The sequence below is a fragment of the Vespa mandarinia genome, chromosome 8, assembly GCF_050613455.1.
Source record: "Vespa mandarinia isolate Hongniang chromosome 8, ASM5061345v1, whole genome shotgun sequence".
Lineage (NCBI taxonomy): Eukaryota > Metazoa > Arthropoda > Insecta > Hymenoptera > Vespidae > Vespa > Vespa mandarinia.
The window spans coordinates 118,937-131,525 of record NC_140817.1 but is presented as its reverse complement, the minus strand read 5'-3'; the positions used below and the strand labels follow the sequence as shown (position 1 = coordinate 131,525).

At 24.6% G+C, this 12,589-nt stretch overlaps 1 protein-coding gene across 1 annotated transcript; it reads left to right on the top strand.

Moving 5' to 3' along the window:
* The first annotated feature begins 2,047 nt into the window (after nt 1–2,047).
* LOC146872798 (small RNA 2'-O-methyltransferase-like) lies at nt 2,048–3,696 on the top strand. The gene is made up of 4 exons (XM_085658851.1): nt 2,048–2,182; nt 2,370–2,617; nt 2,691–2,873; nt 3,009–3,696. Exons 1-4 carry the CDS (start codon nt 2,048–2,050, stop codon nt 3,694–3,696), a joined length of 1,254 nt encoding a protein of 417 aa, XP_085514977.1.
* Nucleotides 3,697–12,589: the final 8,893 nt, after the last annotated feature.

Below are 12,589 nucleotides of genomic sequence, written 5' to 3'. Positions count from 1 at the left end.
ATACATATACCATTATATTATCGATTAATTTTAATGCTTGATATTATTTGACATTAATTAACAAAATTTGCGCATTTGCAAATGCCGGAAACAAGCATTTCGCATTCTGATAAGGTGAAAGTACAATTATAGTATACGAGATTAATCTAAAGACAGATATGATAATCTTAACATGTGATTTTATCAATTGAAACGTTAGATAGATAATAGTCAAATCATTTTCATACCCAATACCGTGCTATAAACATATTTTCTGTAATTATAGTATACTAATACTTTTCTCTCTTCATGACCAACTTTCCGAACTTTATAAACATTTCTGCATTCTTAGTGTTGAACCAGATATATTTGCAGCACAATGGTTATTGACTCTTTTTACAACATGATTTCCATTGTATCTTATATTCCACATTTTAAATGTTTTCCACTTTCAAGGACTCGACATTCTCTTCCATGTAACTCTATGCGCATTGTTTATAGTAAGTTGTTCTTCGCTTATACGTCTAGATAAAATTATCATTTTATTATTGCAAATATGATTTTCTTTTGTAATCTATTTACTGTTATCCAAAAAGGAGTTATTATAAATGGATTTTGAAAGAATTTTAAATTAGTTTAAAATACATTTACCTAATCGTTGCAGAAATGTAGAAATACCACGTTATCTAATGGAACTGGCCTATTCCGTTACATTAAAGAAATTGGAGACACACGAAGCAGAATTCATAATATTGAAATGTAACTTTATATATTATGCTTGAACGAATTAATTATGTATATAGATATTTTTGAATATTTCTACAACCCTTTCGAGCAATCAAACTTGTTTTACACATTACTACAAAGCCAATATCTGCCAGTATGTATGTCATCTCTGAAAATCTTGAATTGTCGTCGCAAATATTAACTAATACTCGAGTGACGAAGAACCGCGATAGAATCAACAAGTAATCACTTTGTACATTCTATATGTAAACAAGAAAGCCTTTCGTCTGGCCTTTTAAAACAGTTTTCTTCTAATTGAAACAGTCTCGACAATTTGATACCATTATTATCTAGATGCATTGTCTCAATTCTTCCAAGAGACCAATAGAGAAGTGATAAATTGTCCTGTTTCAATAGTACAAATGTGCCTACTATTTTAAGATTTCCATTTCTAAATCTAAATATTTCATTAAGTTCACCCCGATGGATGTTTATGTCATAGGCTTTCGACGCATCGCGCGTATCTTTAATATTATTTGTACATTATATAATGATAAAATATAATGGATATTGTACAGTTTTTGAACTTTTACTGAGAATCCTAATTAATGTGTATAAGTGATGTTTTGTAACTTAAAATAGATTAATATATTGTCTATTAATTGGAATATTGGATCACAGTATTTCGAGTATAGTGAGTATAATCTCAGAATATAGAGTATGAACCGATTGTTCCCAATATCTAATACCTTTCGCATTCGTATTAAATAATATAGTCTTATTACCTATTAGCGACATCTCTATTACATATTATATAAGGTGTGTCCAAGCAAAATGTTTCCGATCAAAATATATTGCTTACCAGGGATAAACATTCATAACTTGGAACGTAAAGTGGATCATAAATCTTGAGCCTTCCCATGCAGCAGCAGTTTCAACGAAATATCATTTTGGACAGCTATACTTTAGTGATTATAACGGGGGTGGGATGGAAGATTTTTTGATTGGAGTGGAAGAAGATTAAAGTAAACGTTCGGCCAATCAGTGACGATGGTGCGATCGTTTCCTATATAGATGGCATTTCATACACGTCAGGTGGATGAAGCTTGTGAGCTCGCCACCGAAGAAGCATCATAGTAACTTGGCCGCCATCTGTTCAATCTATTCGACTAAATTTCGTCGTTGTTATTTGTGAACATCCTAATTGTAAATTTGTACTGAACAATATTCTAGTTTTATTTCTTATATTTTATCTCTTTGGAAAGTATATATATAATAGTATTGTAGGAAAGAAGCGAAAAATTTGGAAGTAGAGCGTACCGTATCGAATAAAATCTTAAACATGATGGATCCCTATACACTTCGAGATTACGACAAAGGAGATAAAATAAGATATTCTTTGCCAGCTTACATACAAAGGTATGAAGCAGTGATCGAAGTTCTTTGCAGTGATAAATACGGTGGCAAGATACAAAAGGTTCGGTATCACATTAATATTCTTTTTCATAGTTGTACATTTTATTTGTTTAACATTAATTCTGGTTCGTGTAGATCTCGAAAGATCTCAAAAGATCATCCTTTTATATAGATATTATGTAAATTCAATAAAATTTATCGTATTATACATTTTTTTCTAATTACCTGTTTCCATATTGTTCCTATAGATTATTGATTTTGGCTGTGGAAATCTTGACTTTTTGGATTCCCTAAAACGTATCTCCGATGTAAAAGAAATATTGTGCGTAGATATTGATAGATGTATTCTCGAAAATAACAAGCGCAAAGCCAAGCCGTTTGTTCATGATTTTGTACATTTAAGAAAAGGCCCACTTCAGATACACGTTTACGAAGGAAGCGTTTCTAGCAATGACAAAAAATTGCAAAAAGCCGATGCAGTGATATGTATGGAATTGTGAGTTATTACCAAAGATAATTATCTCTTGATAATATATTTGCAACGAATACTAATAATAGAAATTTTTTAGGATTGAACACTTAGATTCGAATGCATTAAAGGATTTTCCATTTAACATCTTTGGTTATATCAAACCAAAAGTAGCAATTGTAACAACGCCAAATGCAGAATGTAATGAATTATTTCCTCATTTCTCCGGACTCCAGCATCCAGAAAGAAAGATTGAATGGTCTAGAGAACAATTTCAGGCCTGGTATATTTTTTACACATTTTAGATTCTTGTATATATAAGTATACGTATATGTATAAATACACACATACGTACATACTTACATATATACGCGCACGTTAATATAGTTACTTTCTAATGAATTACATTCATTTGTAGGGTGGAGAATATAATTATAAGTTTTCCTGATTATCATGTATCGTTCCGTGGCATTTGTAATGGACCAGAAGGTACGGAACATCTAGGTGCTCGCACACAAATGGCCGTTTTTCATCGCAATAGCGACGAGAACTGTTCAGAATCATTAGGAATTGATAATATATATAAATTCGTAACTTCGCATAATTTTCCATTTATAATTGACAAACGTTCGGACACAGAAAAGATTTTAGACGAAGTTTTTTACCATCTTGAAGAGTCGCAAAATATGGATAATATACGAGGAGAAATGTCACTTGAATCTTTAGTATTGAACTTGAGGAAATTAAATATTACAATTGAATCACTGAAAACAATTCTGGAGGAAGCAGGATTGACCATAATTGATTACGAAGATGGTCCTGCTACATGTATTCCAGTGCAACCACGTACTATACGTGAAAGGCATAAAGATTATGAAATATGTTTGGGTTACGATGGATATATAGTGGATGAAATTAAGTGGGATTCTGATGACTGTGACGAAGAAGAAGAACAGAATGTTGTTATACCTGAGAGAAATTCTTCCCCAGAAAGTGACATTACTTATCTGTTTGATAGTGAAAATAATTCATCAAGTGATAATAATCTTTCTGACAGGGTAAACATCCCTGAATCTGTTGCTGATCCAATTAATTCCGTTTTATAATATAATTAAGTTTCGTCATCATTAATGGGATTAATTTTTATATGTTATCAGAAGGTGATACAGCCAATATTTCAAACGAAGTCAATAATACACTTATAAAGCGAACTGAAATGCTAAATATAACATTTGATTTCTACCATTCTGTAACAGTATTATTCTCTTCGACATAGCCTCAACAGCTCTTCGTTCATTTGTTTCAATTGAAATGCTCCTAAGGCGATGATACATCAACAGATAAAAACATGCTTTATCCATTATTGTTGATTAACAGTTTCATCCCTCATACACATTGAGAGATGAATCTGTTAATCTGGAAGGAGCAAGTAATAGAGAACTGAAGCAAGTAATTGTCGATTATTTATTATGATGATCATATTGTTGCAATGGATCTGCGTCAATTACAAATCAAACACAACACACAGATTCATCACGAATACTTAGAAATTCTAAAGAGATGAGTTCTAAACGCAAATCGTTAAGGCCTGAAAATATAAGCAACTACGATATATCAAAAACATTTCGATTGGGCGATAAACCGATGCTGCCAACTAATGGCGTAAGAAATATTAGTCGAAATTCTCTATAGGATTCTAATAATACTTAACGTCTCGAATCCATCAAGTATATCAACGATGTTCATTATATAACTGTCCGTTACAAAAAGTGATACAATTGAAGAGAACCATATAATTGAAAACGTACTTACAATAATGAGAATGATATAATAGAAAATATATCTTTGAATAAAATAATATGTATTTACTTCCCGTGTGCCGAAGAATATTGTGATATTATATGACAATCTTTTGAAGAAGAAAATTTAAAAGATATTCAATCTGAAAAATATTTAGTAAAGACCATTGACGGATGGAAGGATTATTCAATAAATTTCAATCCAGTTTGTTTAACATGTCTAGGTAGCATTATTGAAATATTACCAGATACTCCGGAGTCCTTAGATATTTCTCCAAATAGCTGGATATCAAAAATTATAGATACTGGCAATCCCTATTCGAATCACCGATAGGGACATCGAAATATGATTTATCTAGTATAGTGCATAATAAATTCGCCAAGGGTAGCTCACGCACCACGATTTGAAAATTTAGAACCGATGTTAATAGAAAATGTAGATCTTGCAAATAATAGTGATTTCATTAATGATATGAAATGAATGGAAAAATACATTTTGTAAGTCTGAAACTACATAACTTTTCAATTCCATTATTGCCTATCAATTAATTTCATTATTATCTTTGTCAATTAAACAATGTAATAATTTTATAGAAATATAATAAATGTTTATGTCATTATTTTTACAATAATCCTTCCATGTATTCCATACATTACAAAATTTATGGTCTGTTAAGAGTGCTTAATTAAAAAGTTCATTTTTATCAAAAATATGAAATTTATTCCAATTATTTTGCTATAATATTACAATGTTCACAGTAATAAAATGAACGCTTATATACATGAATATGCATACGTATAACGTATGTATAAGTGCACGTAGTTAAGTAAAGATACACATATGTGTATATATATATATTTATATATATATACATATATATACACACACGCAAACACATACTATAAATATATATGTACATGGATATGTGTGTATGTGTATGTGACTTTGTTTGTTTGTGTATATTTATTTATACGTTTATTCATTTCTATATACTTAACAAATACCGTGATATAGATATATTTTCTGTAATTATAGTTTACTAATACTTTTCTCTCATCATGACCAACTTTCCGAACTTTATAAACATTTCTGCATTCTTGGTGTTGAACCAGATATATTTGCAGCACAATGGTTATTGCCTCTGTTTACAACATGATTTCCATTGTATCTTATATTCCACATTTTAAATGTTTTCCGCTTTCAAGGACTCGACATTCTCTTCCATGTAACTCTATGTGCATTGTTTATAGTAAGTTGTTCTTCGCTTATACGTCTAGATAAAATAATCATTTTATTGTTGCAAATACGATTTTCTTTTGTAATCTATTTACTGTTATCCAAAAAGGTGTTATTATAAATGGATTTTGAAAGAATTTTAAATTAGTTTAAAATACATTTACCTATTCGTTGCAGAAATGTAGAAATACCACGTTATCTAATGGAACTGGCCTATTCCGTTACATTAAAGAAATTGGAGACACACGAAGCAGAATTCATAATATTGAAATGTAACTTTATATATTATGCTTGAACGAATTAATTATGTATATAGATATTTTTGAATATTTCTACAACCCTTTCGAGCAATCATACTTGTTTTACACATTACTACAAAGCCAATATCTGCCAGTGTGTATTTCCTCTCTATAATGAATAAAGAATTGTTTATTGGATAGGTTTGACATGTACAAATAGTTTCTTTAACATTGCACTTAATTAATGAAGACAATTTTTCAAGAAACTTGTTAGACAAAATTTGTGACGTGATAAATATTAATTAATGACCCCCTACCAACGCATAGAATTAGAATATAAATTTAATGTTATATTTTTATTTTTCAAATATAACGTATAACGCATATAGCACGTAATCGTGTAATATCATATTAGATGTTATAGGAATTCTACTGATTCAATTGATATATTTTCTGTGCATGTGTGGGAGTTCATCCGTACGTTTATGTATGTCGGTGCGCGTAAGCATATATTGTACGCGGTTTAGCTAATGTATTAAAATGAATGTTATAGTTTTATTCACGTAATAATATATTTTTTGTATGAGATAAAAATTTTTATTTAAACTCTATCTATATCCTATAAATATATTTAAAAACAATTTATGTTACTTTATCTTCAATATTATTCTCTTGATTTAAGCTATTTAAATTATTCTATAAATTAATTAATAAAAAATTATTATATAAAGTAAAAAATATATAAATGTAAATAAATTTAATTATATAAATTTATTTAATATTAATAAATGAAATAAATGTTTAATAAACCTTTCCTTTATTCTATAAACAAATATATACTCTAAAATACTTTTATCAAAAATCTTATACATAGATAAAAATAACTTTATAGGATAAAATCTAATTTTTATATAAATTAAATTTAATTCTCATATCCTGGAAAAAAAATCTTTCTATAATTACTTAAAATAAATATATCAATAAATCTTAAATATCATCCTAAAATATAACCAATAATACAAATTTGTTAAATTATTAATTTTTCAAATAATCTTAAAATAAGTAAAGTAAAATTTATTAATTTAATTAAAAAATACCCAATTATTAAAGAATAAAAATATAAAACAATCAATGATACTCTTATTAACAATCTTTCTCTAACTATAGTAAAATAATTTATTTTATTTAAATAACTTAAATACACTAAAATAACTAATCGAACTCTATAAGAAACCGTAAGTAAAGTAGAAATTATTAATATTAATATTCTTAATATATTCATTTTACTTATTAAAAAAATTTCTATGATCAAATCCTTAGAATAATACCCAGAAAAAAAGGAAACTCACATAATGATAATAAAGAAACAAAAAATACAAGACAAACAAAAGGATAATATCTAATTGATCTCCCCATATAACGAATATCCTGATTATTTTTTATCTGATGAATTAAAATACCACTACATATAAATAATAAAGACTTAAATAATGCATTAATTACTAAATGTATAAAACCTAACTCTACTTCCCCTAATCTCGAAATCCTTGTTATCGAACCTAACTATCTTAAAGTAGATTATGCAATAATCTTTTTTAAATCATCCTCGAAATTAGCTATTAATCCAGATATCATTATTATACACCTAGAAATAAATAATATTAAACCTGTTAAATGATTATCAATTAAATAATTATTATAACGTATTAATAAATAAACGCCTGCTGTTACTAAAGTTGATGAATGAACCAAAGAAGATACAAGGGTAGGAGCAGCTATAGCCGAAGGTAATCAAGAAGAAAGTGGTAACTGAGCTTTCTTAGTAAATGCTCTTAACATTATTAATAAAGAAAAAAAAAAGAATTAAATCTATAAAAAATTCTATTTTATGATCCTAAAATAACTATTAAACTAATTATCATCAAAATACCAACATCATCAATTCGATTCAATAAAACAGTAATCATCCCAGAAGTAAATGACTTTCAATTATGATAATAAATTACCAAACAATAAGAAATTAATCCTAACCCATCTCATCCTAACAATAAACCTATAATATTAGGACAAATAATTAATGATAATATTCTTAAAACAAATATAATTACTAATATAAAAAATCGATTAATATTCTTATCTCCCTCTATATATCTTAATCTATATAATATTATAAACCTAAAAATTATTATAATTAAGCTAAAAAATATTATAGACACCCAGTCTACATAAAAAATAATTTCCATATTTATCGAATTAACTCTTATAAATACTCATTCTATCAATTACCTTATTTTTATTAACAAAAAAATCATAGATAAAACTATAAATTCTAATTTCAAAAAGAAATATTTATTACTAATATAATTTAAAATACCTTCTATATATCTTTAGATCCACACTCTAATATTTTAATTAAACTATTTAAATTCTAATAAAATTATATCATAAATATTCTTATTCATAAAAATAAAAAATTTAAAGGAACTCAATGTAAAATTAATATAAAGTAATCCTTTTCAAATACATTTTTATAATTTATTTGTAAAATTTGTCTTTCACCGTGTTGTCTTATACTAAATAAATATAAAGAATATGCAGCACTCAAAAAACATATAATTATTAATAATATTCTAACTCTAACTCTTCACCTTATCAACCTTATTAATAAAAAAATCTCTCTAATTAAATTTAATCTGATTGGGGCTGATAAATTTGAAGAACATATTAAGAATCAAAATAAACTTAATGATGGGTAAATACTTATTGAACCCTTATTTAAATAAATTAACCTTCTACCAAAACATTCATAATTAACATTCACAATATAAAATAACCCTGATGAACATAATCCATGAGCTAACATTATTATTAATCCTACAATTAATCCAATTTTAGTTAAAGTAACTATCCCACTAATTAGTAATCTTATATGAACAACAGATGAATAAGAAACTAATATTTTTATATCAACTTGAATTAAACACAATAACCTTATTAAAATACCTCCAATAACCCCTAAAGTAATAATTATATACCTATATTTCACTATATTTAAATTAAAAATTTGAATTATCCGCAACATTCCATATCTGCCTAATTTTAACAATACACCAGCTAAAATTATCGAACCATAGACTGGAACTTCAACATGAGCCTTAGGTAACCAAATATGAAAAAAAATATAGGTAATTTTACTATAAACCCCAATAAACATAAAAAAATATAATACCGTCTAACTTTAAATTTAAAAAGATCAATATTAAAATTATTAATCTTTTATAATAAGAAAATAATAATATTAGTAACCATAAAGAAGGTATAAAAGAAACTACTGTATATATTAATATATATGGCTGATTCATAACGCTCATATGAATATCCCCCATATAAAATTAAAAAAAAAATTGGTAAAAGCCTAGCTTCAAATATTAAATAAAATACCAATAAATTTAAAGAAAAAAAACATAAAATTAAAAAAATTATTAAAGCCAAAATTATAAATTCTATTAATTTTGTTATATTAATTATTAATATACATCCTCTAATCTTATATATTAGTAATCTTAAAATTACTAATATATAAGAATAATAATCTAAAAAAATATACCCCCAATTCATATATTTCTAGAGAAATATAATATTATAATTAATATATAACTTGAAAAATAAAATATAATAATTGATTTTCTAAATTTTCTAAATTTAAATTTAAATAACCTTATTCTAAATACTAACCTTAAAATTAATTTTATCATATTAAATTAAAATTTTTAAAATACTCATTTCCTTTAAAACGAACAATTATAACAATTACAGAAATACCTAAAATTCCTTCTATTACAAATATAACCATAAAAATTAGTAAGTAAAAGTCTCTTTTTAAATACATTAATATTATAAAAATAATAAATAATCTAATAATAACAATAAATTCAATACAAACTAAAACTATTAGCACATGATCATAATATTTTCATATCAAAATTAATCTCATTAAAAATAAAATTAACCCAAATATATAATTTAATAATATCTTATCTCAAATCATCTATACGTACAATACTCTAAATTAAATCTAAATTAATAACTTTTATTTAGCTTAATAGTTTAATAAAACATAAATTTTGTAAATTTAAATTAAATACATAATTATTTTTAAGTTTAAAATATCAAAAAAAATAGATAACCTCTATATCTTTAATTTCCTAAAATTAAAATTTTTTTTAAAACTATTTTTTGTTTATTATTTTAATTTATAACTCTTAATGTTGAAATCAATTATTAACTCTATTTGTCTCATAATACTACTCATTTTAATATATTTTATTTTACATCCAAATTTATATATCATTTAATCAATAATTTTATTAATATTATTTACAGTTAGGACTTGTCTTTCTATCAGAATATTTTATACTTTTTCATTATATTCATTTTTAATTTTCTTAATAATCATTGGGGGGCTAATAATTTTATTTATAATATTCCTTAGACTTATTTCAAATCAATATATATCTTCAAAATGAAAGACATTATTCTTACCAATATCTATTTTTATATCTGTCTTAATTATAATTCTTTCTTATAGGTCTTCATTAATAAATTTAAACCCATATTTTATTAATCTATCAATTAATGGTGTATTAATCAGTCACCCATTTATAAACTTAAATCACTTAATAGAATTCCCATTTAATATTTATATTATTACTCTAATATTTTTTTAACTATTTAATCTTATTCTAATTACAAAAATCTGCATCATTAATTCTAAACCTTTACGAATAATTAAAAAATAACTTAATGAATGAATCATTTATACATAAAAATACTTTATTAAAAATTATCATAAATTCTCTTATTAATTTATCTACACTTATTAATATTAATTACTGATGGAATTTAAGATCTTTACTTGGCCTATCCCTATCAATTCAATTAATTTCTGGAATCTTCTTATTTATACACTATTGCCCTTCGACTGATATAGCTTTTAACAGAGTTATCCTAATTATACAAGACATAAATTATGGATGAATTATGCGAATTCTTCATAGTAATGGAGCTTCAATTTTTTTATTTGTATATATATTCACATTGGTCGAATACTATCAATCTTTTAATCTTATAAAAACATGAATTATTGGAATTATTATTCTCCTTCTAACAATAATAACTGCATTCTTAGGATATGTTCTCCCTTGAGGACAAATATCTTTTTGAGGAGCTCCTGTTATTACAAATCTTCTATCAGCAATTCCATACATTGGACAAACTCTTGTTGAATGAATCTGGGGAGGATTTGCTGTTGATTCACCAACACTTAATCGATTTTATTCATTCCACTTTATTTTACCATTTATTATTCTATTTATAGTAATTATTCATCTAATATTCTTACATGAAAGAGGCTCTTCTAACCCTATAGGAATTAATAGTGATATATATAAAATTCTATTCTATAAAAATTTCTCTTTAAAAGACTTAATCACTTTTATTATTTTAATAATTATACTTTTTTCATTCATATTTCAATACCACTTCCTCCTAAGAGACCCAGATAATTTTATTAAAGCAAACCCAATAATTACACCAATTCATATTAAACCTGAATGATACTTCTTATTTGCTTACGCAATCCTACGAGGTATCCCTAATAAATTAGGAGGAGTAATTGCTTTATTATCAGCAATCTTAATTTTATTAATTCTCCCTTTCATTAGATCCTCTAAAAAATTTAATCTTAAATTTAACCCCCATTATCAAATTAATTTTTGAATACTTTTCTCAACATTTTATATACTAACTTGATTAGGGGGCCAAGAAATTGAAACACCCTTCATTGAACTAACACAATTATACTCAATCTTATATTTTATAATATTTATTAATATAAATTGATTCAATAAAATTTGATTTACATTATTATTAAATAAATAATATTTGCTAGTTAATAAGCAATTATGCATATATTTTGAAAATATAATTATAGAAATTAAAATTTTCTATTAACTTTTTATTATATATAAATCTCCTAATAATTTATTTAATTAAATTCTAAATTTAATACACTAATCTGTCAATATAATATTTTTCATAAATTAAAAGTAACTACCTATTAAATTTATAAAATTATTTAGATACTAAATAAAATATTAAATTTAATAAATTTTATATATTTAAAAAATTAAAAAATTTATCAATACAAATACCTTACATTTTAATTTAATATATAATTTATTTTTCTTTTTACATTAAATAATTTTATGTATAATATTTTCATATTAATAACCATACACTTAATTAAAGTAATTCATCCTCTCATTATTTATTTTTAATTTACATAAATAATTATACATTCATATTTAATAATATTTTTACACAAACTAAAAATAATTATTTTATTTATCCACTACATTAAAATATTAAGCTCTTAAAATATAAATTAAAAATTTAAATTACACTCTACTTCACTTTAATTAATATACATTATTTTTATTTTTATATTATAATAATTTTATATAAAACATATTATAATATTATATTTCATACCTTTTATTTTCTATATATAATTACCTAAAATAACTACACTAAATTTTTAATAATAATTTTTATTTATTTAAATAAATTAATACCATAAATTTTTTATTAATATATCAAATATAAATAATATTTAAAAATAAATACTAAAAATAAATTTAATATAATTAACCTTAAAATATAA